A 26,831-nucleotide genomic window follows, 5' to 3' on the forward strand; every position below is an offset into this window, starting at 1 on the left:
CACCTCATAGAGTCCTTTATTGGGGGCAGGGTCCCATCCCCCTGACAGTTGTTCAGGATCAGGGTCCTAGGTTCCTGGGAATCCACTGTGACGCTGACAGGCCAGCTCAGGTCAGAGCAATAGGCCAATAACTTGCGTATCAAAGGATGTTAAGTGTGCCAATTCACTGGAGTGCTAATTTAGTTCAAAGGAAACATGAATGATATTGTCTTCACTTATCTGTAACTTGTTGATTGCTATCGATTTACATTACGTATACCCCTGTACTTAATTAACCCTAGATTAAAGTGTGTGAAAATGTGAATGGCCTTGATGTGAAATCTTCATGAAAACTAATGAAAGGTTGTTTGGATTGCTGTAACTTAAACTCCTTGTGTATTGCTCTGCAATTGGATTGCCCATCAAATGGGATTGAAGCCTCGGCATGCTCACTTCAAAGCATGGGTCATTGTGATCAGCAATGGGAAATCCACAGGCCCAGTCTGCTTCTGGAGACGAAAAGCCCATGCTGCGATGGAAACAATGGTCAGGTTGCTTTCTGGGGAAAAGAGCTGTAAGAATGAATCCAGGGAACGATCCTGTATCTCTGAGCTGTTTGTACACTTTCAGGGAGCGTTCCAGATACAAGACAGAGATCTCCACAGTTATGCTGGGTAACCCTGAGAGACTTATCGAAAACTAGCAGATTTTTACATCCCTGCTACCACCCTGGACTTAAAAACTTGGACTCACCTGCTAATGTATTTTACCTGCCTTAACCTCTCAGTAACTCTCATTTCATTTCTTTAGGGTATGTCTACCCTAGAAATGTAAATCAACCGATATTCGATCGACTTACAGCCATTGCCGTGATTACCGTGATGGTTCCTGTCCACGCTACCCTCCTTGGGTCAGCGATGCACATTCTCACCGACAGTGTTTCCACCAACCTACAGAGGACACTGTGTGTGTGTGGGGGGGGAGGGGGACACGACACCACGACGACGACAGGGACTGAGAGCCTGTTCTCTGCCCCACAGGATCCTGGACGGTTGCCCAACCCTCCCCCCACCCATCCCCTGGCTCCCCATTCCCTACAGGGAGCAGAGGAAGCTGCTGGCATTTCTCCTCTCCCCATTCCATGCCAGGAGCCGGGGGAAGCCACCCAGGGCTTCTTGCCCCCAGGGAGCAGGGTCCAGCAGTGCTGACTACTTGACCCTGCCCCCCCGCCTGTCTGTTCCACTGCCAGTCTTGTCAATTGAAATTGACAAGGCTGCCCCGATCCTGGTGGGGAACAAGGGAGAGGGCTGCCCAGGCTTCTCCCCAGGCTCCCAGCTGGGAGCAGGACCCAAAGCCACCCAGGCTTTTTGCTCCGGCTCCCAGCCAGCAGAGGAGGGGTCCAAAACAGCCCAGGTGTCTCGCTCCAGCTCCCAGGTGGGGGGGCAGGTCCAAAGCTGCCTGAGCTTCTCAAGGGGGCTCCCAAGGCAGAGCAGGGTCCAGCCACCCCCACTCTCCAGGAGAGCCAGGGCAGCTGGACTCCAGCTGCCTGGTTTTTTTGGTCAATTTCAATTTCTCCAGCTGTGAAATTGACAAGACAGCCAATGTCAGGGCAGTGTCTGTGTGGCCCTAACTACAGGGACATAAGCCCTGTGCCTCTTGTGGAAGTGAAGTTATGCTGGTGTGGTAGGGCACTTATATCAGCAGGAACAAGGCTGTACAGCAGACACGGACATAATCAGGTCGACATAAGCTGCTTTATGTCAGACTAACTGTGTAGTGTAGCCAGCCCCTAGCTAATAAACCTTTAGGTAGTTGACTAGAGAAATTGGCTGCCAGCATTGTTTTTGGTATACGATTGAGAGTATCCATGGGTCCCGGGTAAGTGACAGAGCCTGTGGGATTGGGAGTAACCTAACGTGAGGTGCTTTTTGGTTTTATTAACCTTCCATCGCAAAGTCTAGTTTGTCTGGGTGGCAAGATGCGCTGGAGAGCCGCCTAAGGCGACTGTTTGTGATTCCATGGTAAAACTAACAGCGTGATCCAGGAATGCACATTTGTTATTGGCTTGGTGAGATCTAATTAGAGGCTATACCACCAGTGTAGGGTGTCTGCCCTGTTTTCTGACAATCTGACCTGAAACTGGCACTCTCAATAGTGAACTACTTCACAGGGCATGACGCCCATTACCCAGCACCCCCCAGGGAATGGCTCACAGGGCAGGAGAGGGCCCAGGCGGTGCCCGCATGGGATCCCGGGGAGGGAGTCACACCCAGTTGGGACACTGTCACCTCGCCACACCAGTGTGGCACAGTGGCAAGGTGTGTGTGTGTGATTGCACAGGGGACAGCTGTGAGTGATTGTGTGTATGTGGTAAAAGCATCTGGGGGTGGAAATTGATGGGGAGGATTGTGTGTGACAAATAGGATGGGTGCCGCACATGTGGTGCGGAGGGAGTGAGCTCTGCGAATGATGGGGGGTGTCTGTGGGTGGTAGTGTGTGCCTGGGCAGTTCTCTCCTGCACCCCCTGCTGCACGTCTTAGTGTGCGGGGCCCTGCCCTGTTGCCTGGGGCAGGGGTTTGAGTCCTGCCTCCCCAAGGTTCAGCTGGGCCCCATGTCTCCCATGCAATGCTACGTCCCCAGCTGAGTGGGGGTGCTAGGCAGGCATGGGCCAGAGAGGTGTGGGCCAGTGCTGGCGGGAGCACTAGGGGGAAGAGGCTGGGGTTGGGAGGGACCACCATCTTGGCCGCAGACCAGGTGCACTGCGGCTCCATGCTGAGCTGCTGGGCATCCCTCCAGGGCTCCCCAGTGACCCAGGCCCAAGGTTGCGATGGGCAGATTTCTAAATCCAGGTCACGTGCAAACCATCCAGAACCTGCCAAAATGGACCTGAAGCAGGCTCAGGAAGTGGGGAGGGGCAGCTTCCCAGCAGTGCTAGGCCGGGCCCTGGTGGAATTCAGTTTGGACCCGGGGGGCAGGGGATGTAGGGAAGGAGTGGGGCTGTTGTGCAGGACGAGGACTGTCACGGGGAGGGAGAAGGGGATCAGCAAAGGGATCTCCCCATGGCTAACCTGAGGGTATGGAGTGGCCAGCTAGGCCGGCACAGCAAGCCGGGTCCTTGATCCCTGCACAGCCCCACGCCCAGGTGCAAGTCTCCAGTCTGGGCCATGCTCCCAGCCCCTCTTCAGGCCACCTTGGGCACGGTGGGGTGGCGGAGCGGGAGACCCCTGGCCGGGCGCGGGACGCCCCGGGGGGGCAGCGGGCGGTGGGGCACAGCCCTGCGGCGGGTACGCAGGCTCTGCTTGCGCAGCATGTAGCGGGAATACTGCACCTCGGGCATGGCCAGCTTGAGGCAGCGCTCGTCAGGGGGGGCGCCAGAGCCAGGCACGGCCAGGGGCAGGTCGTAGCCCACGATGTCCACCTTGGAGCTGGGCTGCCAGGGCCGCAACTCCTTGTTCTTGATCTGCGTGGCGGGGCGCAGCTGGGGCAGCCCCCCGAAGCAGCGGCGCACCAGCTGGTCGCGGGCCCGGCGCAGCGCCCGCACCTCCTCCGCCACGCACTCCCGCCCCACCTGGGCCATCTTGCGCCAGAAGGTGGCGTTGAAGTGGTCGTAGAGCTGGGCGTCCAGCGCGTTCCAGGCGCGGATGCGGGCGGCCAGCGCTTCTGAGCTGCCGTTGCCCTTGGAGCGGGGGCCGCGCATGTTCAGCTTGACGTAGAGCACGTCCTCCAGATCCCAGGAGAGCAGGCGGCGCAGCAGCACCAGCGACTCGTCGAAGTGCTCGGCGATCATCACCAGCGAGAAGACCTCCTCCATCTGGCGGATGAAGCTAGGCAGGTAGGCGGGGTCGGCGGGGCTGTGGTCGTTGTCCCCCCCCAGGTCGTAGAGCAGGATGTTGTGGGCGTACATGGAGAACTTCTCTTGGGGGCGGTAGAAGGCCAATGGGTTGGCCAGGAAGGCTTCCATGGAGCCGTTGGGCACGCGCCGAAAGCTGGGGCAGTACTGGTTGTAGTAGGTGAAGAGCGACTCGAACATGGCGACGGGCTCCCGCAGGATGGTGACGTAGAGCGTGTCGTTGGGCATGAGGCGGCGCAGCTCGTGGCGCTGGAAGCGCAGGTGGTTGGCGATGATGCGGGGGGGCAGGGTGTGCGGATGCACGAAGCGGGCGGAGAAGTTGCGGGGGTAGCAGAACTGGTGGTCGCAGGCGTGGTGGGGCAGCGCCACCGTCACGTTGTGCTGCTCGGCAAAGCGGAAAAGGATGTTCTGCACGGTGGTGCCTGCCGTCTTGTGGGTCTTCAGGAAGGCCACCGAGGTGTGCTTGGGGCGGGGCGACGAAGCTGGGGGGCAGCCCGGGGAGGAAGGCTTGGGGGACCTGCTGGGGACAATGGGGGTCAGAGCGAGGGGCATAGCCTGCCCTGATCAGCCCAGTGGGCCCATCCACTCCATCCCTATGTCCCAGCCCCACATGCCCCCTTGTACCCTCCCAGGCCCTAGCCCCATCTGCCCCCATCCCTAGCCCCATACCCACTAGCTGCGCCCCATACCATCCCACCCTGCCCCGTGATCCATGCCCCACTCCCACCCTCCTACCCCCATTCCCTAGCCCTGTCCCCAGAGCCCCAACTTGCCTCCTTCCCCATCCTCTAGCTCTACCCCCCTCTGAGCTCCACCCCTTCTCATAGCCCCAATCCTGCCTAACCCCAACCCTCTAGCCCAACCCCTCCCCTTGCTCTTGCTCCGTACCAGCTGAGGTGGGCGCTCTGGTGGATGAGCAGGCTCAGGGTGCTGAGCGCCAGCAGCAGCAACAGCAGGGCCTTCTTGCGGGACATCATCTTGAGCGCGCGGTGCAGAGGGAGGGCGTAAGGCATGGTGGGTGCTGGCTCCCCCCTACCTGGGTACCATCCAGCCAGGCACCTCCCTCGTCATGGAGCCACTGGGTTGGCAGCAGGGCCAGCCTCACGCCGGGGAAGCCTGGGGGAAGAGGGACAGGTGAAATGCCAGTATGTCCATTTCTCACGCTCATGCCCCCCCCGCCCATTTGCATACTCACAATCTCATTTCCCAGGCATGCCTGGTCCCCTTTGCACACTCCTGCACTCACGCTGACCCTCAGGCCCACCAGTGCATGCATCACAGGACATAGGACGTTTCAGGCTATAGTCCCCATCTCATAAACGGAACCGATGTTCTTTGGCCATAGCTCTATGACCTGGCACAAGGCTGTTTCAAATGCATGTTGTCCAAACCAGCCCAGCGTGCCGCATGATCCAGGTTGCTCTGTATGATGGCCCTGTCCCTAGCATTATTTACTGCTCCACCAATCTGTGTGCCGCGGGCACGCTTGACCAGCCCTGAGCTAATATTTCCTTCCAGACTATTGATTACAAATGCTGACTAGTGGCAGGCCTAGAACCCATCCTGCAGAACGTTTGGCTGCTTGTGTTGGAGCTGCACGCACACGCCGGGAGGGCGGGTGCCAGTGCAAAGTGCAGTGCACCACAGGCAGCCAAATGTGCACGCACACAAGCAGTATGCGTACTTTGGCAGCTGTCCATGGATGTGACTTGCGTCAACCCATGTTTGTAGTGTAGACATGGCCTCAGCCAGCAGGGGTTGATGAGCTGCTATGGGCCCACTCAGCCCCACCCCATGTCACAGAAACGCACCGGCAGGTAAAGAAGGGGCATGCTGGGAACTGTACCCCATCTCCCAGAGTCCCCTGGGTGAGTTGCTTCTATCCCACGGCACATTTGGAAAATTTCCCCAAGGGCATTGTGCTAGATGGCAGCGCAAGGCTGTGACATGCAGGACAAAACAGCTGGATTTGCAGCAATGGGCTTCCCGCACTATGGTGGCATGACGGACACACGCATATCCCTGTTTTGGCCCCAGCCTACCTTGCCTCAGAGGATATCAACAGAGAGGGCTACTTCCATGGTTATGCAAGAGTTGGTGGAGCACCAGGGACACCTCACTGATACCATGGTGGGCTGGTCAGGGAAAGTGCATGATGCTGGCATCTTTAAGAACACAGGCCTGTTCAGAAAGCTGCAAGCAGGGACCTTCTGTCCTGACCAGGGAATTGCTATGGGTGATATGGAAATGCCAATGATGATTTGGGGGGACCCAGCCTACCCAGTGTACACCAGCCACCTCACCAACACCATGGATAGATTCAGCTGCTAGCTCAGCAGATGCAGAACAACCATTGAATGTGCTTTTGGTAGATTGACGGGACGTTGGTGGTGTTTATTCACGAGACTGGATCTCAGGGAGAAAAATATCCCTGTGGTTGTAGCTGCCAGCTGTGATCTGCATAATATCTGTGAGACAAAGGGGGAAAAGCTGCAGCCGGGGGGGGAGGGGAAGGTGGGGAGACACGAGGGCCACTACACAAACTCCATGTGGAACGAGGTGGTTGAGGGAAACTTTGAAAGAGCACTTGAACGGTCAGCCACAGTAGTGTTCTGTGCTGGGCCAGGAGCTATGGGTGCTGCTGGGAACTGTGCAGTGCTTGCTGAACGTCTATAAACGTGACTGGTTTCCTGAGCCTATGAGTTCTGCGGTGCTTGCTGCACATTTACAAGTACTGTGTGCTGTGAGTACCACTATGCTTTCTGCAGTACGTGCTGTGAACTAATCAAGAGAATTTTATTCTCCATAAATAGACATTTGAGTGGCAAACACACTGCAGAAAAACCTTGTGCAAAAAGACAGGCATCGCCATGCAAACTTTAAACATAAATTCGTGGGATCGGACTTTGAAATTGAAAAGGCAGCAAATAGTTCTGTCCATTTCAGTGCACAAAAGCAGCCCGCTGTGGGTACACATACACCAGCTGTGGTTCTCCCCGGTCAGTTATGTGAAGGGAGCGATTTCCCTTGCTGGCCTGGAGTGGTAGGAGTAAGGATGTGGCCTGTGATTCCACGTGGTATGTTGGGGCGGCACTGGGAGAAGCTAGCACAGAGTTCTCCAAGGACTGCTGGGGTGAGGAGTCTGGGATTTTCGGACTGTAGATCAACAAGGTCTGCTGGATCTGGGCTTGCTGCCTGAGAAGACTCATTATGTCCTTGTGCTTCTCCCGTCCCCTTTCTCCTTTTCCATGTCTGTCGTGTTGGCACCTCCGGGCCTTTAGTTCATGGTCCAGTACAGCGCTGGCTTGCAGGATCTTGCTGAACAAGTCCTCCCTAGCGCTGCTCTTTCCGCTCCTTCTCGGGCTCAGGCGTTCTGCAGGTGCGGAGGGGGCACCCCTCAAGTCCAGAACGGCAGCAGCTGCTGATAGAAAGACAGATGCATCACTGGCTTTGCAGTCACAATGGAAAGAGAAAGATAAGTTTCAAAACTCCCTTGCCCGATTCCCATAAAAACTCGTAATAAGACAGGCTTGTTGCCACGTCAGCTTTGGAACACTTCTGCACAATGCCTCTGCAAGCGCCTCTCCAGCCCCCTCTGTGCCACCAGAGGCGAGTGGAGGGGAAGGAATTTTGGTTGCATAAAACAGTCACATTTCAGTCCCTACTCGATGGGTACAGGTATAGGGCAGTGGCACTGAATGCTGACCCTCCGTCCCACAGGCAGAGGTGGCTTTCGTTGATATTTCACTCCTGAGGTAACAAAGCCACAGAGAGCTCAGCTGCTGCTGGTGTCAGCAACTGAGATGAATGGGTCTAGTGGTTGGTATGGTAGCAGTCAGGCCAGGAACTAAAGCCAGTGGTCAGAGCTGGAATCAGGAGCCAGAAGCAGGACTGGAGCAGTTCTGGAGCATGCGAAGGCCTGTGGAGTCTGTCACCACTCTCTGCCAGGGGAGAGTTCCAAGCCATGACGTGACACCGGGCAGACTGAGCTGCTGTTTCTCCTGGGAGGGTTTTATACCTGCTCTGAGAGTCACCAGACCAGCTCCTGGCTTGTGGATTGGCTGGAGCCTAGCACAAGAATGACTCAACACTGTATGTGGCTTAATCAGGCTCTAGTTCAGGGATGACTCATCACCTCACGTCACTCCCCCAATCGATGGGGCCATACAATTTCCCAGTCTATTAGGTACACAAGTCATCGTCCGAGGAGATTAGAATCTCACCAGATATCTCCCTGCCCCTGAACCATGATGGAGGGTGGAGGTGGGGGTGGTTGGATGCATCCAGGAAAAGGGTTGTCCACAAGGCCAATTTCTTTAACAAGGAAACATGGAATACTGGATGAATTTTCATGGCACGGTGTAACTGGAGCTTAAAGACCACCAGGTTGATCTGTTGAATGATCTGGAATGGGCTAAGGTAATGATGGTCTAATTTCCTTGAGAAGGTATCCAAGTGTTGAATCGAGAGCCATCCCTTGTTTCCAAACGACAGGGAGGAGGGTCCTGTTGATGGAGGTCAGTCCTCCTTGGCTGAGTTTAAGCGTGATTTTTAATTCCTCTTGAATGTGGTATAGGTTTTGAACCAAATCGGAGGCTGTGGGGACATGGGAGACTGGCAGGACGGATGGATGGTGGCAGCCACAATTGGCATAGAAGGGCATTTGGCAGTTTGATCTGTGATTGGAGTTTCTTGTGTAAGCAAATTCAGGAAAAGGTAAAAGTGGGAACCAATCATATTGATGGCAGTTCATAAAGCAGCAGTTATTGTGCTAGAATTTGATTTACCCGTTCCGATTGTTTGACGTAGTTTCCTTCCTGATCTTCCTTTTCCAGCAATGGCTGACTAGCTTTTACTCAGGGTCCTCATAGAGCCACAGTGTTGGTTTTCCTTGTCTCCTCAGGTGAAGGATGACTGTGGGATTTGCTCCTCTCTCTTTATAGCCCAGTCAATCTTTGAAATGTATTCTTCTGAAACGCATCCCCAGATAAAGTTCTGGTTCCCACTGAGTGTGGATGTCATGCTGCCTGGGGTAGGCTCCAGGCTGTCTTCTCCCCTACTGGTAATTTTTACAATGCAAACTGTCTCTTCCTGCAAGCTCTGATACCAATGGGTAGCCCTTTGAATTTGGCCACACCTGGTTTGAGGCATTGGCCTCTTTCCTCTGTCTGGAGAAAAACAGTTTATCAACTCCCCCGAGGTGCCTGGTTTAAATACATTTTAGTCACATATTTCCAGCATCTCTTGCTAAAGTCCTTGGGGGGTTGACTGTACATAAATCGCTCAAGAAAATGAGTTGAAAATCAGTGAGTTATTAGTCTTCCAGTGATATCTAACATGCCACCTTTTAGGTAAATATTATGATAACCATATGTGAGGTTTAGTGAGTGTGTCAGGCCTGACGAGTGACTGGCACAAAGAGTGAACCACCAATGGGCCTCTGTGTCACGCTTGAACTACCTCTTCTTGTGTCAGTACAATGATGTAAACTCAATCCCCAGAACTTGTTAACTTGGGGACGAGCCAGGCACCATCTTTAAATTTAAACATTGTAAGGAAAACTACCTGCACCTGTGACCTTTGGGTGGGCTGGAGTTCATTTCATTGCCCTTCTCCGGTGCCTAAAAACCCAGCTCCTATGGAAAAGCAGCTGGAGACCCAGAATTCAGTCTTTAAGGATTTTCAGCAAGGATTGCACAGGGTCAGCCTCCCCACAGTCAAGTCCCAAAAAGAACAAAAGGAATGAATTCAATTAAGTACCAACTTTATACATCTTATGATAAGATATATATTATTATTATTATTATTATGAGCAACTTAATTTTTGCAACATAACATGGCTATTTGGTAAGCCACATACATTATCTTCACAGTTATACATAAATATAAATAGAGAAAACAAATTAAAGCTAAACAGGTCAGTCTCCACAGAAACATCAGGAGAAGAAACTCAGAGTTCCCAAAATCTTTGGCTGAGTTCGCCCGAGTCTCAGAGCCTTTGATCCCCTAGGGTACGGTTTGCTGAGTCAAAAGCAACATCTTCCCTCCACTTGCTTGTAGGAATCTTCTGTTGGAATCCATGCCGACTCTCCCTCTTCCTCTGCTGAAATCACTGGTAGCCAGTTGGCTACCTGATTAACCAACTACTCAATTAAGGATATAGATTTTTGTTTAAAAACCCAAAACCCTGTTACGAGGAAATACAAAACTGAGACTAGCAAAACATAAAATGACTCTTTCTCCATTATCACACTTAAAGAACAAAGTGGGTGAATCACACTAGTTGGGACAATTTAACTAAAACAGTTTGGCTGAAAACCAAATATTTGAAGTGTACAATTAAAATAAAAACGATTATTTTTCCCTCCCAATTTTCCCTTTGCTATGATTAACACTGCCAGGCTTCCCTGTTGGAGGCTTAACCTGCTGCAAAATGCTTCAGAGCTAGGGAAAACAGCCTACATCCCGGAACCCAGGTAGGAACGATGACACAACTCATTTCTACGCAGCCGCCCCACAATAGATCCCTTAAAAAGATGTCTCCCTATTAGGCACCTGAATTGCACACACCCTTACCTGAGGCCCCTCCCTTTCCCTGGATTGAGCTTGTCTGCACTTAGCTGATGGGATTGGCTACACTGTGGCGGAGTCTCTAACAGGTCCTGGCTCACGGCATGGCTGGGGCCTCCCGGCCACGTCCGCCCCTTGTCGTACTTCTCCCCACTCTTCATAGCCGGAATCTCTGCCTCAGGTTCCTCCGAGGCACCTCAGTGGTCTGCCGGGTGCTGGTGGGGTCTCCGTCAAGTGTGTCGTGCAGCTTGTTGTAAACGCAAGATTGTGCTTCAGCACCAGAGGGACTGTTGTGCTTCCTGGCCTTGTACATTCTTGCGGCAGTTGGTTTTCACGCAGCGCTGCTGCTGCTCCGGATCGTGACCCTTTGCCTGCATCTCCTGCTCAATCTTTTCATAGAGGTCCACATTTCTACAGACAATCTGTAGCTGTGTCTGCACAGCCTCTTCTCCCCACGGGTCCAGGCATTCCAATACTTCCTGTCTACTCAGAGCAGGAATCCCCTGTTCATGGACATGTTCCTATATGTCCTGGTGACTCATAAGGTGTAGCTCCTGGATTCCTTCTCTGGATTCATTGTGCATTTGAGTTTCCTTGATGGGCCATTAAGCAGGCTCCGTGCTGCTGCCATCCTGCCTCGGCTGCTGCGGCGACTCATGGTGTCCGACACCATCAGGTAGTCGAGGGACATCTACACAGAACACATCACCGGACATCGGCAAGGCCAGGAGGAATGAGCCGCAGAGCCAGTGAGAAAAGTTAGTTAAATACATCGTAGTGAAAGACTATTTAGATGGATCAGTGCCCCAGAGATGGGCAGGGGACCCCAGATCGCTGCACACACACCAGGGCGCAGGGAGTGTGGCTCCCTGAAAGTATTTTTGTGCAAAGAACGTTCGAGGTGTGAATGCTCGCTGGCAAGGGAGGGGCATTTTAGGGGGTGGAGGGAAAAAGTTGGCTGCATTGAGGGAGAGGGGATAAATATTGGAGATGGGTGGCAGAGGAAGTGAGAGGGCTTGGAGGGCTCAGGTGAGGGATGCTAGGAAGGGGACATGAGCATGAAGGTGGGGCTGGGGGGAATAAGGACAGGCATGTCTGTCAGCCCCACCTTCTCCCATTGTGTGTGTGTGTGTGCTAGGACTAGAGAGATCTGAGCTCCTTTCCCTACCTTCATGTGTTGTGCCAGAATCTAGGAGCCCCCCTGGCCCTTTAGGGATGTCTAAGTCCCTCTCCCTACTCCTCCATGTGCGCTGGGATCTGGGGGTCCCTGCCTCCTAGGGATGTCCGTAGGAAGAAAACCAGCAAGGGTTAGCTGCACAGTGAGTTACACCTAGCAAGGGACAAAAGGCAATAAGAAGAGGTCCTTTAAATACATTAGGAGCAAGAGAAAGATGAAGGAAAGTGTAAGTCCTCTGCTTAGCAGGTAATCTATGTCTCCAGAAAGCTGAGATGCTTAATGTCTATTATGCTTCAGTCTTCACTGAAAAGGTGGATGGTGGCCAGATACTCAACACAATTAATACTAACGAGATGGAGGAAAATCGGGAAAGAATGGGGTAAAGAACATTTAGACAAGTTGGATGTATTCAAGTTGGTGGGGCCTGATGAAATTCATCCTAGGGTACTTAACGAACTAGCTGAACCAACCTCAGAACCATTAGCAATTAGCTTTGGGAATTCATAGAGGATGGGTGAGGTCCCAGAGGACTGGAGAAGTGCAAACACAGCATCTATCTTTAAAAAGGGGAACGAAGAGGACCCAGGGAATTACATACCAGTCAACCTAACTTTGATAGCTGGAAAGATACTGAAATCAATTATTAAACCATCAGTGTGTAAGCACCTGGGAGATAACAGGGTTAGAAGGAATAGTCAGCATGCAATTGTCAAGAAGAGTCATGCTAAACCAACTTCATTTCATTCTTTTTCAAGGTTAATGGCCTAGTGGATGCGGGGGAGGCAGCAGACGTGATATATCCTGATTTTAGTAAGGCATTTGACAAAGTCCCTCATGACATTCTCATAAGCAAACTAGGGAAGTATGGTCTAGATTAAATTACTCTGTGGCAGGTGCACAGCTGGTTGAAGGACTTACTTAGCGTAGTTAACAACGAACGGCTCATTGTCAAACTGTGAAGGTGTATCGAGTGGGGTCATACAGGTGTCAGTCGTGGGTCCAGTACTAGTCAATATTTTCATAATGGAGCATTTGTCTGAATTCAACAAGAAGAAATTCAATAAAGACAAATGCAAAATACTACACGTAGAAAGGAAAAATCGAATGCAAAGCTACCAAATGGGAAATAACTGACTAGGTGTTAATACTTATGGGAAGGATCTAGGGGTTATGGTGGATCACAAATTAAATATGAGTCAACAAAGAGATGCAGCTGTGATAAAGGCTAATATCACTCGGTGGCAGGAAAAGGATACACTTTACCAGGGCCCAGAGGCCCTGGGGGGCCTGGTCCAGGCTGCAACCCCCATTACCATGAGGAAAACATTTTTCATGGCTCATGAGATTGTATGTATGAGATGAGGGATTGTGGTATGTGTGTGGGAGGGGGCCTGTGTTACAAGTTTGTACTGGGCCTGAAAAAATTATGCTTGGGACTTGCTCGGAGGTGTATTAATAGGAGTGTGTGATGGGGTGTTTGCCCCACATCAGCCCGGAGGGGGCTAAGATGGCCCAGAAGGGGCCAATTAACCTTTGTAGTTGCACCTGATGATGGAAGGCGCAGGGAATTTTAAGCACTAACTGCTAATGAAACCCAGCTGGGAGAGAAGCTGGGAGAAGATTCTAGAGAGGGGACTATTGTAGAAGCAGGAGGCTGCAGGGAGAGTCTGTAGTTACTCTCTGGGAGCAGAGTGGTGGAGGGGGAAGGAAAGCTGGTGGGGGAAAGTAAGCCCTGGGATCCTGGCTCTGGAAGAAGTCTCAACCCCAGAGGAGTTGTGGGGAAAGAATGCCTGAGAAGGCAAGGTAGGAAGAAGCCTGGGGAAACAGCAGCAAGGAGGGGGCCTGCATAGATCTTGGCTGCTAGTTATAGGGTCCCAGTGTAGGGATGGGGCCTGGGTTCCCCAACCAGCCACTGGACAGTGATGCAGGACTGTTGGAAGCACCACTGGGACAGCTGGTCTGGTGAGACTTTGATTCCCGAGAAGGGGGATTATATAGTGACCCGGAGGAAGGCTGAGTTGTGAAGAGAGAGCACTGCAACAATGGAGTGACAGTCAGCAGGGACTGCTACACAGGAAGGAAGCTGCTACACCATGCCTGGCTAGAAGGAGGTGCTCTTGTGGTGAGTGACCCCTGTTACTGGGTGAGGTGTGTAAGACGTGGGAGGGAATTGCCCTGCTCTACTTGGCTCTGGTGAGGCCTCACAGCACAGTGTTCACACATAGGGCTGCTGCCATAGAGAGGATGGTGACCAATTGTTCTCCATGGCCGCTGAAGGCAGGACAAGAAGTTATGGGCTTCATCTGCAGCACACTTCTGAGGAGAGGCTGAGGGAACTAGGCTTGTTTAGTCTGCAGAAGAGAAGAATGAGGGGAGATTTGATAGCAGCCTTCAACTACCTGAAGGGGGGTTCCTGGAGGCAGTTCTCAGTGGTGGCAGATGAGAGAACTAGGAGCAATGGTCTCAAGTTGCAGTGGGGGAGGTCTAGGTAGGACATTAGGAAAACCTTTTTCACTAGGAGGGTGGTGAAGCACTGGAATGGGTATCTAGAGAGGTGGTGGAATCTCCATCCTTAGAGGTTTTTAAGGTGCGGTTTGACAAAGCCCTGGCTGGGATGATTCAGTTGGGGTTGGCCCTGCTTTGAGAAGGGGGTTGGACTAGATACCTCCTGAGGTCCCTTCCAACCCTCATCTTCTGTGATTCTAAGGGAGAGTCAGGTCAGATATTCAGAAAAACTATCTCATTCTAAGGGCAGTTGGCCTCTGGAATGGGCTTCCAAGCGCGGTGGTGGAATCCCCGGCGTTGGAGGTTTATAAGAACAGGCTGGACAAACACCTGCCAGGGATAGTCTAGGTTTACTTGGCCCTGCCTCAGCCCAGGGACCTCTCGAGGTCCCTTCCAGCCTGACATTTCTGATTCTATGGTTGAAGCACTGTGGACACCGGGTGAGGAGCTGAGAATGGGTACGGTTGACACACATTAGAAACACTTCAGCAGTGGAGAGGGGGAAAGGGAATACCCACTGACATGTATGGAGCAGCTCACCTATCATTTCAGGCTGTATTCATGTACCTTCGCTATTCTCTTTCAGTTGAGAATGTCTCATGGAGGCCATTTAACACCTCTTTGAGCCAGCTATGCTGCTGATGGATGGGTAGAGTCCCTCCCCTGTATCTTCACACAATAGTCTGTCTATGGTGCACGCCAGGGCAGCTCCACTCTAGCTAAGGTTGGGAAACCTTCCCGTTTAAAGGAGCCACATGCTTACATGGTTTGTCTTGAAATTTGCGCTCTCTCATAGAAGCATAGGGTAGGTTAGTGATCTAGTCACGGGGTTATTTGAGCAAGGGGTTCGTGAGATACAGCCGCCCCCTGGGGGAAAAACCACCAGCATTTCATTACCTTAATTGCTTCTAGCAATTCTGATTAGTCTGAGAGCCAGGCTGGACAAGAAATCTGAGAATGAAGTGGAAAGGAAAAATCTGCCTCTGTCAATACTTTTATTTATTTATTGCAGAGCAATTCAATCTGAACACAGCAGAATCGTCAGAAGACGCTGCAACTAATTTTGAAAAGAAAAGAAATGGCACATGTGACCCCTCACAGGGAGGGGGAAGGGCGATTGGGGTGCAAGAGTAGGTGCAATGAAGATGGGCTTGGGACTGCAGCGAGGACATGGGGTATTACGGGAATGGGTGGCTGGGTGCTCTGGTGAGGTGGAGGGGGAAAGATTTGGGGGAGTGGGTGAGGAAGAGACAGGAGAGGTTGGGGACCATGAGAGGTAGCAGAGAAGGTTGGGGGGCGAGGAGGGGGCCTGTCAGCCCTGAGGTCACCCAACAAGCCAGTGGGTGGGCTGGGATCTGGGGGAGCCCCTCCCCCTGCCCACTGTGTGTTCTGGTATCTGGGGGACCCTGCTCCTTCTGGGGGTGTCTGAGCCCCTCTCCTGGAGTCCCGTCCCTGCCCCTCCAGGTGAGCTGGGATCTGGGGTGGGAACTGACCTTAATGCAAATTAGACAGCTGAAATCCAGCAGATGAAGAGTTAAGATGCACACCACTCCTGTATGGGGGGAGGGGGTGGGGCTGGCCAAAGTGTGTGGGGGAGAGGGAGGCCCAGTTCGGAGGAAGAGTGGGTGGGGCGAGACTGGGAAAGCCTGGCTGAAGCAGGGGCAGGCTGGAGCGGGGGCTCCCAGCTGGGTGGGCAGGGCACTGGATGGGAGCGAGGGGCCCAGCTCAGGCTCCAACACCAAGAGAATCGGTGGCCCTCCAGTGAGTGGCTGCCTGGGACGGGGTGGGTGGGTGGGTGTAGGTCTGCAGCAAGTTAGGGGGCCGGAGCCACCAAGGAGCAACTTCCTACATGTAATCGCCTTCTCCAGTGTTAGGGCTTTGAGACCGGGTGGGGAGGGGCGGGAGGGACTGAAGCAGACTCTGGTCTCACACCTACTTAAACCGACAACCTACCACGGTTCCAGCTCAATCTCCCTTGTGGGGAGCAGGCGCAGTTAGACCACACTGAGAACTAGGCTGGGGTCCCTGGCTGCCGGGGGCCCCACAGGACAACAGGGCTCCAGGTGAGGGGGCAGGGAGTCGGGGTGGGCACTTGGCATGGGGAATGTGGTGGGCTGGGGCAGCAGCCGGCTTCAGGCTGAGAAGGGGCATCCTAGCACTTCACCTCGCTCTCCCCGGGCGTGGCTGCTCCTGCCTCCCATCACCCCAGTTCCTATCTGCTCCCTGGCCCAATCTGGGCACCCCAGCAGCCACTCAGCCCCCTGCTCCCACCTCTGCCCCCAGCAGCCAGGGAGCCTGCCCACCCTGAGGCACCTGCCCGGCCCTCGCAGCGCCAGCCCCAGGGACAGAGGAAAGGGGGAGCGATGCAGTTTGGGGCAAGTGCGGTATGTCACTGGGAGATTGTTGATGCGCCTGGTTGACGGGGAATGCTAGTAACACCATGTTATAAAGCTGCCGAGGTGCTGGGACGCAGACCAGAGATGAGATTTCTCGCCCCACGTGTTAGCAACAACACATTGCAAACCTGTCAGAGGACCACCAGTATCTCCCCACCACACTAAATGCAATGTACCGGAGAGGGAGGAGCACTGAGGAATCACATGGCAACTGTGTCACCTAGTGGAAAGCCCACGGGGTTGGGACTATTCCCAGCTCTGCCACTGGCTCGCTGGGTGACATTGGGCAACTCACTTCACCGCTCCGTGCCTCAGTTTCCCATCTAAGAAATGGGAAAGTTCTTTGTGCTCCACTGATGCAAAGCTGGGTCTCATAATTATGACCTAGCCACCAGAACAGATCAACTGCAAACCTAGGTGCGAGCTACAGCCGTCTGAATGACCACTAGCTCCTAGCAACAAACTTTCCCTCTAGTTTAAAAAAAACCAAACAAAACCCCTAGGAAATGAAATGGCAAAGCACTTTGTTACGGGAGAGCTATGATCGCCTGGGTGCGGCTCGTGCCAGTCAGAACATCCAGATCTGCAAAACTCAAACTTGTGAAAAGCAGGAAATAGAGTTAAAATAAACGCCCACAGGCCTTAGCTCTGCCGTCTCTGAGTGATGGCCCATGACGCACACCCTCGCACTCTGCCTTTTTCCTGCAATGGACAGCTATTAGCTGCACTTGCCCTATGCTACTCCCCTGGCAGAGTACCACACCTGCAAAATCTGACAGACCCTTCACATCCTCCCATAACCCCCTCACAGTAGCACCCGGGATACCACCAAAACCCATACTATAGCACTCAGGATACCAGGATAGCACACACGATACCACCAAAACCCTGCCCTTCGTTACATTCACAGGCTACGCTCTGATCCCCCCCTCTACTGCCAGTACCCACAGCCAGGAGACCCTAGTCAGTGCCCTGCTGCCGACACAACTGGGTACTGAAACGATGCAGCCTGCAATCTCAAAGTCCATGTGCACCTCTCCTCTTTGAGAACACACATGGGGGGACTTGGACCCAAGCTTCCTCTTATCACAAGCTCTTCCATTCGTTCCTCATTCGTTCCTCCACCCTCATTCGTTCCTCCATCCTCCAGTATAGCACAGCTACCTACGCAAACGCAAACCAGTGTAGGCAGCTGGAGTGCATGCCCATTACATTCCCAGTGGCTACTCCAGCTCCACGGGGGTGGAGTTAAGGCTGACTTGGAATTTCTTGGTGTTCAGAAGTTTGTGGCGGAACCTGAGGTTCCAGAAGGACAGGAGCTATCAGCCCGCAACTTTACGGCCTTAAAGTGTTTTGCCATTTAAGTGCTAATAACTTCAATCAGAATGTCACATGGGCCGAAGTCAAATGTCATTCTTAACCCTATTATGTCAACACCTTTATCAACCAGACTCCTAATCTCGTCTCAAAACAATTCCAGGTTTGTTTGACAAGAACTGTTTTCTATAAAGCCGTGCTGGCGGCCACACTTTCTATCCTTCACTGGTTGTGTCCCATCTCAGCTTGTCCATGATTTTGCCTGGGATCATTGTCAGATTGACAGGCTTATAATTACCTGGGTGGTCCTGTTAACTTTCAAATAATTGGCACAGCACTGATTTTTCTGCAGTTCTCTGGAACTTGTTCCAAGATGTGTTCAAAAACAAAGCTAATAGAATAGTTCAGAGACCTCCTCAACCAATGCTTCTAATATTCTTGGGCACGAGTTACCAAGTCTTGTGGGTCTAGAAGTGTTTAATAGTTGTGATTTAACATGCTCATGTTAATTACTGCATGAATAATTGTTGTTTATGCCTGGCCTAGCATTAAGAAAACCCCCAGCCCTTAATAAACATATCGACTGTGTTCATATAGAGATCTCTCACCCAGCACTGAGATGTGGCCACCTCTTAGGTGGAGTATGGGGGCTGTTTATACCGGGGTCCCTCCCTCACCCAGTGCTGAGAGGCAGCTGCCTCTGGGGTGGAGTGGCAGGGGCTATTTATACAGGATTCTTTCACCCAGTCCTGAGATGTGGCCACTTCGGGGGTGGGGGACAGGGTTGCTTAATGTGCAAATTGCCCAGCACTTGAGTCTTTAAATCCAGACCAGGTGTGTGTCTTTAAGCTGTGCACCAGCTCAGACAGAAGTGACAGGAGGGAGGTGGGGATCCTTGGCCTGGGTGATGCAGGAGGTCAGATTGGAAGATCAGAAGAGGTCCTTCTGGCTTTCGACTCTACAGGCAAGATCCTCAGTTTGTGCAAACTGCCAGGGCTTGGTTGAAATCAATGGAGCAAGGACAATTTACCCAAGCTGCTGACCGGTCTCTGTGAGCAGCTGTGCATCACTGCCCTGTGACAGTTTAGGACAGGAAGAGAAGGAAAGTCCTATATCCAAAGGAAGCTACAAATTCCCTGGTGAACTTACAATCCCTTTGACCTCCCTGGCTCAAGGGTCCATCCCAGCGCAGCAGTGGGGAGCGGCGCAGGAGGCCAATGCGTCTCCACCTGCACAGAGGTGCCACCACCTCACCCCTGCCCCACACATAATCCAGGCCAGACATGAGTTGTGCTGCCCAGCTCCCCAGCCAGTCAAATGGCCCCGTGTCCCTGCGGCGAGAGTGGCCTGTCATGGCTGCCCATGTCGATAAATCCATTCTCATTTCTCATTGCCCAGGGGTCTGAACAGCAGGTGGCTGCGTCGCTGATTCCAGCTGCCCCCCCAGATGAACTGCCTCCCCCGCCACTTCCCCAGGGCGAGCACCCGTCTCTGCAGAGCCAGCTTGATCAGCTGGTAAAGTCCCTGCTCACTCGCTCCCTCAGCAGCTGGTTAATTAGTGCCTCATCCCAGCGCCTGGGGCACAGCTTGGGAATGGAGAAGGGAGTGACAAAGCCCCTAGTGTTACGGCAGTAGGGACCGGGAGCCAGGATTACTGGGGTCTAGCCCTAACTCTGGGGGGGGGAATGCAGTCTAGTGAGCCGCATGAAGCAGGGAGTCATGACTCTGGGTTCTATCCCTGGCTCTTGCAGTAGGGGGGGGGGGTCTCGGGGTCAGAGCAGGGGGGGGGAGGTTCTGGGAGCCAGGATTCCTGGGTTGTATTCCCAGCACCCCGGGCTGTAACCACTAGACCCCACTCCTGGCTCCCGTGCCCCTCATACCACTTAGTTCAGCTGGGCTGTCTGTGCCTCGCTCCTGCAGAGCACTACCTGATTCCGCCCGCCCTGGTGCTGGGCAGGAGCGGAGCTGTCTTTCAGAAGGAAACACAATGAGGGCTGGTTTCTGCTGCCCTGGCGCAGCGAGAGATAGATTTACTGTAGCGCAGCCTTTCCTCTGCCAGCTAGAGTTACCGGGTATTAGCAAGGCTGGGACACAGCACAGGTGACCTCAATTCAGATCCCCTGAACAGCTCCTGCAACCACAAACCTGCCATAACATGAGAGCTAGGAGTAGAACCCAGGAGTCTGGGCTCCCAGCTCCTGTGCTTTAATTCACTAGATCCCACTCCCCCCATTCCCCAAAGTTGGTAATAGAACCCAGGAGTCTGGGCTCTCAGCCCACCTGCTCTAGCCATTAAACTCCCCTCTTGGAGCTGGGATAGAACCCAGGAATCCTGGCGCCCAGCCCAGCCTGAATACCCCGTGGGGTGGCCACACTGGATCAAAACCTACCCCAGGCTCCTGTGCTGGTGCCGGGATCAGAATCGCTGAGCATTCGGGATCAGGATCCCTGCCTCCCGGGGTCGGGCCCCCCAACAGGATGTGGCTGGGCTGCCGAGGGCATATTTATATCTCGGCCACGTCAGAGAGCCGTGCCAGTCTGTGACACTGCTCAAGGGCACCCAGATCTCCAGATACCTGAGCAGAGCCTGGCAAAGGCTATGGAAAAGGCTGAGTCCTTAGTGTGCACCATCACGTCTCCAAGGACAGGGCTACCTGGAGGAGGAGGGGTTGGATCAGTGTGATCCCAGAGCTGGGGCATGTGCAGCGATAGCCCCCTGCATACATCCCATCTTGCACAGACCTCTCCTGCCTGGCCCCACAGGGACCTCTCCAGGTAGCAGATGCAGGGAGAGCCCCCCATAACATCTTATCCCCCATGCACCTCACTTGCCCCACACGGACCCCTCTAGGGGGCACAGGGGGACTCAGTCCTTGGGGTCCATGCAGACCTCTCTCGGCTGGGGCTGCAAGTGCAGGTGTTGCTCTAGCTACTGGTTTGCGTGGGTGTCAGGTACAGCATGTTCCAGTGGGCAGGGCACTCGGCTGGGAGCCAGGACTCCTGGGTTCTATTCTCAGCTCTGCCATTGACCTACTGTAAGACCATGGGCAACTCTGTGCCTCAGTTTCCCCTCCCACCTTTCTCTGTCGAGACTATGTGCTCTTCTGTGCAGGGTTTATCTCCCGCTGGGTGTTTGTGCAGCACCTGTCATGACGGGGAATGCCTGATCTCAGTTGGGGCTTGTGCAGGGCCTGGCATGACCAAGGTTCCCTATCTCTGTTGGGGGGTAGGTGTGTGCAGCAGCTGCCTGGATGGGCCCCAATCTTGCACCATGGAGTGCTACAATAATACCCTGGGCTGAGTCCCACCTGGCTGATGGGAGCTGTCCCCAGGCCCAGCCTGTCCAGGGTCCCCTCCTAGATCTCTGTAGTCTAATGTTTGACTCTCCCATGAACTAATCTTTGCATTTGCAATGGACCTACCCTTGCCTGCCCGCTGTGGCTGGAACACACAGTCCTGGGTCATATGCCCAGTACTGCACTGAGCCACTGGGGAAAACCATTGGGACCTGAGCTTCCACACCAATTGTAGATGCATTTCTACAATTAGTAGATGCAATTTCTGTGCAGGTCGGCCTTTGGAACTGGTGCAAGAGAGACACAGGGGAACCCACACCTGAGCCGGCTCCCAAACTCACCTCGGACAGGACCCCCACATAGATGGGAAGGACTTTTCACCCCTGCCAGGCGTGGCTGGACTCTCCCTGGGCAAGTCCTGGCGCTAGAGAGGGGCCGCTCTAATTAGCACTAGGGATTTTCATGGGTTTTTGTTTTATTGTTTTTGATTGGGGGGGAAAAAATGGACACAAAATACATTGTTTGCTTCCCTTCAAAGTGAACATTTCCTTCTTTTGGGAAAACAAACACAAAATGGTGTCAGAATGTTTCTTTTTCTCTCCTCTTTTAAAACAACCTCCTCCCTCCTTTTTTCCCCACTGGGGAAAAATAGGGGGCAGGAGGACTAAAAAAGAAAGAGAATGGGGAAAAGGCCCCCAAAAGAGAAGCAAAACTGAAAACTATTTTTGTTTGTTTTTCAAAAACTGAAACGAAACCACCATTTTAGTTAGTTTTTTGTTTTGAAAATGTTTGTCAAATTTCTACCCATCAAAAATGTTCCATTTGCTCAGAAAGGCATTTTCCGTAGAAAACTCTTTTCACTGCACAATTTTGTATCATGTCTGGGGTGTAGCGCATCAGCAACACATAGAGAACAGAACCAGTCCTTACGAGGGTTTGAGGGCGGATCCCTTGGCTGGCAGGCTGGATTGAGAGATGCTGGCTATGTAAGTATCCGTCTGTCTGTTTTAATAGAGCAGTTTACAAAGTCTACCCCGCGCAGGTCTGGAGAAGCCAGGGATAAGTTGGCCCCTCAGTGCACTCTCAATTGTGACCCCCGGGGTACGGGCTGACTCCCATTCCTGGCTCAGGGAGCAGCGTGCTGTTGGCGCAGCAGCTGTGCATGGCAGAGCCAAGCACATAGATTTGGCACGTCCATTGTGGGAGGCGCTGTGGCTGAGATGTGGGTGTCTCACAGTAGAGACCTGGGCTATGATCCTAGGTCGGCCTGAAGGGACCTTGTGCAGCTTCTCAGTTAAAGGAAGAGTTATACTGGACCCTACCGGGAAAAGGCCTCATTACCCCTCCCCCTGAGCCAGCTGGTTTTCCTGTCCTGGAGCCAGTGCTCCCTAGAGGGAAAGGCCCTGAGTCTATCCCACACAGCTTGGCTGCCCAGAGATTCTTCTCATCTCTAAATGCAATTCTGAATGCAGAGAGCTGAGAGAGACCCAGGGGGGCAGCTGTGGGTGGGGAAGGAGGAGGCAGAGGATGGTGATAAAACGCCCCTTCTCCCCCAAACTGGCGTGCAACCTTCCCTGTGTGAGACCCTCCCAGTCTCCTCTACCTAGCAGTCCGGCCCAGCCCGGAAGCAGAGGATGTGTGAGGCGCACAGCTATCGATGGCAGCCCCAATCAATAGGACAGATGGGTCAGTGCCGGGCTATGGATGAGGGCTGGTGACGAGCTGTGACGTGTGCTGCACAGCCTGGCCCAGGAGTCCTGACTCTCAGCCATCCCTCTGCTACCGGCAGGAAATGAAACCAAGCCACTGGTTCTCCTCCCTGGTTTGTCAATGTGGATGCCCCATGTGACTCCAAAAAGGGAGAAAAAGGAACAGACAAATGGGGGTAGGAACTGTTGGCTATCAGGCCCCAGCCCCCCCCACTAATACATCAGCCTGGGCAGCCCCAGCACCCGCAAGAGACCCTACAATAACAAAGCAGTGCAGGCAACCCTACGCTGTCCAGCTCCCCATTCCCTGCAGTGTCAGTGGCCCTGGTTACCCCGTTGCCCTCTGTGCCCTAAACACAAGGTGCCTCTGCCCCCCCACGCTCACATAACTCATCCTCCGGACTGGGGCAACTCTGCTGGCTTCCCGGGGGTGAGGCACTGGAGTAACCGTTACTGAATAAGGGAGCCCTGCCACTCTGCAGATATTATTGCAGCAGCCCCTTTTCCAGCTCCCATCGCCAAGCTCCTGAGGGGTGAGTTCCCGAGACTGTGGGGCTGATTTGTACCAACTCTGCTCATGCAGAAGCAGCAAGCCAGTGAGGGCAGCCTGAGGGCTACGCCAGACTACTCTTGACACCTCTGGACCCTGAGAGCAGAGAGTAGCCACAGCACAGGGCATTCCAGCCTTGTCCCCTCCCCTCCCCACCCCTATGGGGCTGAGCCCCACCCTGACCAGGGAGACCACTGTGTCCCCCTCCCCCACAAGGCCTGGGATGATGGCTGGATGGAGGGGTGCATATGGATACGATAGATAACGTGTATATAAAAACACACACACCTCTCTGTGTTAATATATCTCTATATCCTACACAGATCTACCTACCCACACACAAAATCCTGTGCCCCTTCCCCTGGCAAAATTCCCAGGGATGTCAATGGGGATGACTGAAATGCAGACCCAGGCTCTGCGGGTGTGTGGCTGTGTGTGTGTGTGTGTGTGTGCGCGCCCGCTCGCCCGTGTGCATAGCTATACAGATTAGATAGATGAGAGAGCGCAGGAAGGATTTGGGCTCATGAAGACATACAGGCCCTAATCCTTCATGCTCTCTTTTCGCATGGACCCATCTATCCAGCCAGCTAACTGCCACCCCTAAGCCTGCTGTATCTAGCGAGCTGTCTGGCCCCATCTAAGATCACTCTATGTCTACCAATGTCTCCATCACCTTGCTTGGATACACATGCACATACACACACGCGTGTGCCCATACTCCCCCGTGCTCTGGCAATGCAGACTCCCAGGTCAGTGTGTCCCAGCGCTTCCGGTCCCCAAATCAATGACGGCCTCCCCACCCCCGGCCAGGCATTGCCGGCACACCACGTTACTTGGGGTTTGATTTATTCCTTAACTTGAACAGGCGAACAACAATGGGAGTAACCGCCAGCCCCCGCCACATTTGTGTGAAACTCCATGCCAGGTGAGTGTGTGTGTGTACACGCACAAACACACTCACACAGAACATGCATGTATGCCCCATGGGCACAAAAACACGGCTTCACACACAAACACAGAACACGCATGCATGCCCCTGGGCACAGAAACACGGCTTCACACACAAGCACAACGCACAGATGCACGCACACACTCCGACACAGATACATGCACACCCCTTAAGCACATGCTCTCTTGATTCAACTCACTGTGCCCTTGTTTCTCCTTTTATTCCTAACGACCTGTTTGGGGGGGGGGGGGGGTCTATCCTGCTAGCAAACACTGGGCACAGCCCCAGGCCCAGGGCCCTTCGCGCGGATGCTGGAGGGAGAGCGGCAGTATGGCGGTAGAGAGATTTGCAGAGAGAGCCGGGGGTGGGGGATGCCTGGCAATTGACAGGGCTAATTTCTAAAGGTCCTGAGCATCTCCGCACCAGTCCGAGCAGTGGGTGCTCAGCCGGCTGGAATCCCTCTGCCATCTTTCTCTCTCCCCAGGGCGTTGCTGTTACTTGCAAGGGGGATCAATTGGGCGGTGCGATGGAGGTGCACATGTGGTGGTGCAAAGAGCACGCCTGAGCCGCTCTGCGGGCTGTGCACACACGTTCCCGGGGCGGCTCCGAATCCATAGGACAGCGACTGCATTAGCATGTGCGTGTGCCCACAGCTCTGCCTCGGGGCACTGAGGGGGCAGAGGGCAGCTGTGTTTTACACGAATGCCGGCACCGTGCGGACGCTTGGGTGTCTCTGTAATTTGCACACACAGGCACATAGCTCCACAGGGCTGGGCTGGATCCGTATCTCCCCCGGGGCATGTTCATTCACCCTGCCCCATTTCATGCCTGGGCACCAAGCAGATGGGCTCTCCCCAGCGTGTCCGAGCATCCGGCTAGCACAGTGCCCCCCACCCCGAGAAACATCACCTCACACTGCACGAAATAGCCCGAATCAGCCAGATCTGGGAGGTGGGGGGGGGGGGGGAGTTAAACCGGGAGTGGGGGGGATGGAAGAGATTATTAAAATAGCAGCGCCGTTAGTGGGATCCAAAGCGCCCCCCGCCCCCCATGGCGAGAGCCCTGGGTCAATGCAAGGGGGCAAAGAACCCGCAGCCCCGGCTGGAAGCCACACGATGCCTCGCTCAAAGGGGGCAGTGGGCGAGCTGCCCGGGCCCCAGCCCCAGCCCCAGCCCCGTACTCACCGTGCCGGGAGTGCGGGGAGCCGGCGCCGGCTCAGTCCCGTCGTGGCCGGGGCATCACCGGGCAGGGCGAGCGCAGGCGGCGGGGGGCGGACAAGTGTCCCGGGCGCGCCGCGGCAGCATCGCTCCACGCCGCGGGCGGGGCGGGGTCCCCGCGCTAGCGGGCGGCCGGGGAGCGGGGGCGCCCCATCGCCATGTTGCCGGCTGCGGGCGGGCAGCGGAGCCGGAGCCGGGGCCGGGGCCGGGGCCGGGCAATTGGGAACGCGCGAGCGGGGGAGGGAGGCAGGGAGCGCGGAGCCGCCGCGTCCTTTGTGCGGTCGGGGCAGCTTCCCCGCGCCGTGCAGCGCTGCGCTGTGCGCCGAGCCCGCACGCAAGGACGCGTGTCTTGCACACAGCTACACACACACACTGCTACACACACTGCACGCAGCTACACACACACACAGCTACACACACACACAGCTACACACACACACTGCACACAGCTACACACACACAGCTACACACACACACTGCACACAGCTACACACACACACTGCTACACACACACACAGCTACACACACACACTACACACACACACACACACTGCACACAGCTACACACACACACTACACACACACAGCACACAGCTACACACACACAGCTACACACACACACACTAGCTACACACACACTACACACACTGTTACACACACTGCACACACCTACACACACTGTTACACACACTGCACACAGCTACACACACTGCTACACATGCTGCTACACACATACTGCTACACACACACTGCACACAGCTACACACACAGCTACACACACTTCTACACACACGCTACACACACACTGCACACACACTGCATACTGCTACACACAGAGCTACACTCACTGCTGCACACAACCACACACACAGCTACACACCCTGCACACAGCTACATATAACTACATACAGCTACACACACAGCTACACACTCACACAGCTAAACACACTGCACACAACTACACAAACTGCTTAAGCTGCTACAAACACACTGCATACAGCTACACAGATGCACACACTGACACACTCACTAATACACACACAAAGACCCACATGCACACTTTTCTGTCATACACACTCCCTGCTGCTCTGCATTGCACTGTAGCTGGAATTCAGCAAGAGGATAGAAGGGGAGAGAAGAGCACACACACACACACACACACAGAGTCACATCCTCAGCACACCAACCCATCATCATCACCACACACACGTCAGTGCACAACAAGCGTCACACATTCTCTCACCCCCTACCCCCAAACACACACTAGGCATGCACACACAGTCTGTCATACACACTTCAACACACACAGCCTCTCA

The 26,831-nt window shown here is 53.9% G+C and overlaps 1 protein-coding gene across 4 annotated transcripts; it reads right to left on the reverse strand.

Annotated features, from left to right (window-relative positions):
- On the reverse strand, window positions 1-25,911 carry GAL3ST3 (galactose-3-O-sulfotransferase 3). 4 transcript variants are annotated; one of them, XM_067544126.1, is made up of 3 exons: window positions 25,483-25,911; window positions 4,718-4,945; window positions 1-4,349 (listed from the first exon to the last, which is right to left on the reverse strand). In XM_067544126.1, exons 2-3 carry the CDS (start codon window positions 4,840-4,842, stop codon window positions 3,161-3,163), a joined length of 1,314 nt encoding a protein of 437 aa, XP_067400227.1. In that variant the 5' UTR covers window positions 4,843-4,945; window positions 25,483-25,911; the 3' UTR covers window positions 1-3,160. The 4 variants fall into 4 exon arrangements, with proteins under 4 accessions (XP_067400227.1, XP_067400229.1, XP_067400226.1 ...); XM_067544128.1 differs by lacking the exon at window positions 25,483-25,911 and adding an exon at window positions 24,207-24,392 and having other exon boundaries at window positions 1-4,346; XM_067544125.1 differs by lacking the exon at window positions 25,483-25,911 and adding an exon at window positions 24,207-24,392.
- Between the last annotated feature and the right edge of the window lie 920 nt (window positions 25,912-26,831).

This window comes from Emydura macquarii, unplaced genomic scaffold, assembly GCF_026122565.2.
Source record: "Emydura macquarii macquarii isolate MOO-44397 ecotype Brisbane River unplaced genomic scaffold, CSIRO-AGI_Emac_v2 contig_968, whole genome shotgun sequence".
In the NCBI taxonomy this organism is placed as follows: domain Eukaryota; kingdom Metazoa; phylum Chordata; order Testudines; family Chelidae; genus Emydura; species Emydura macquarii.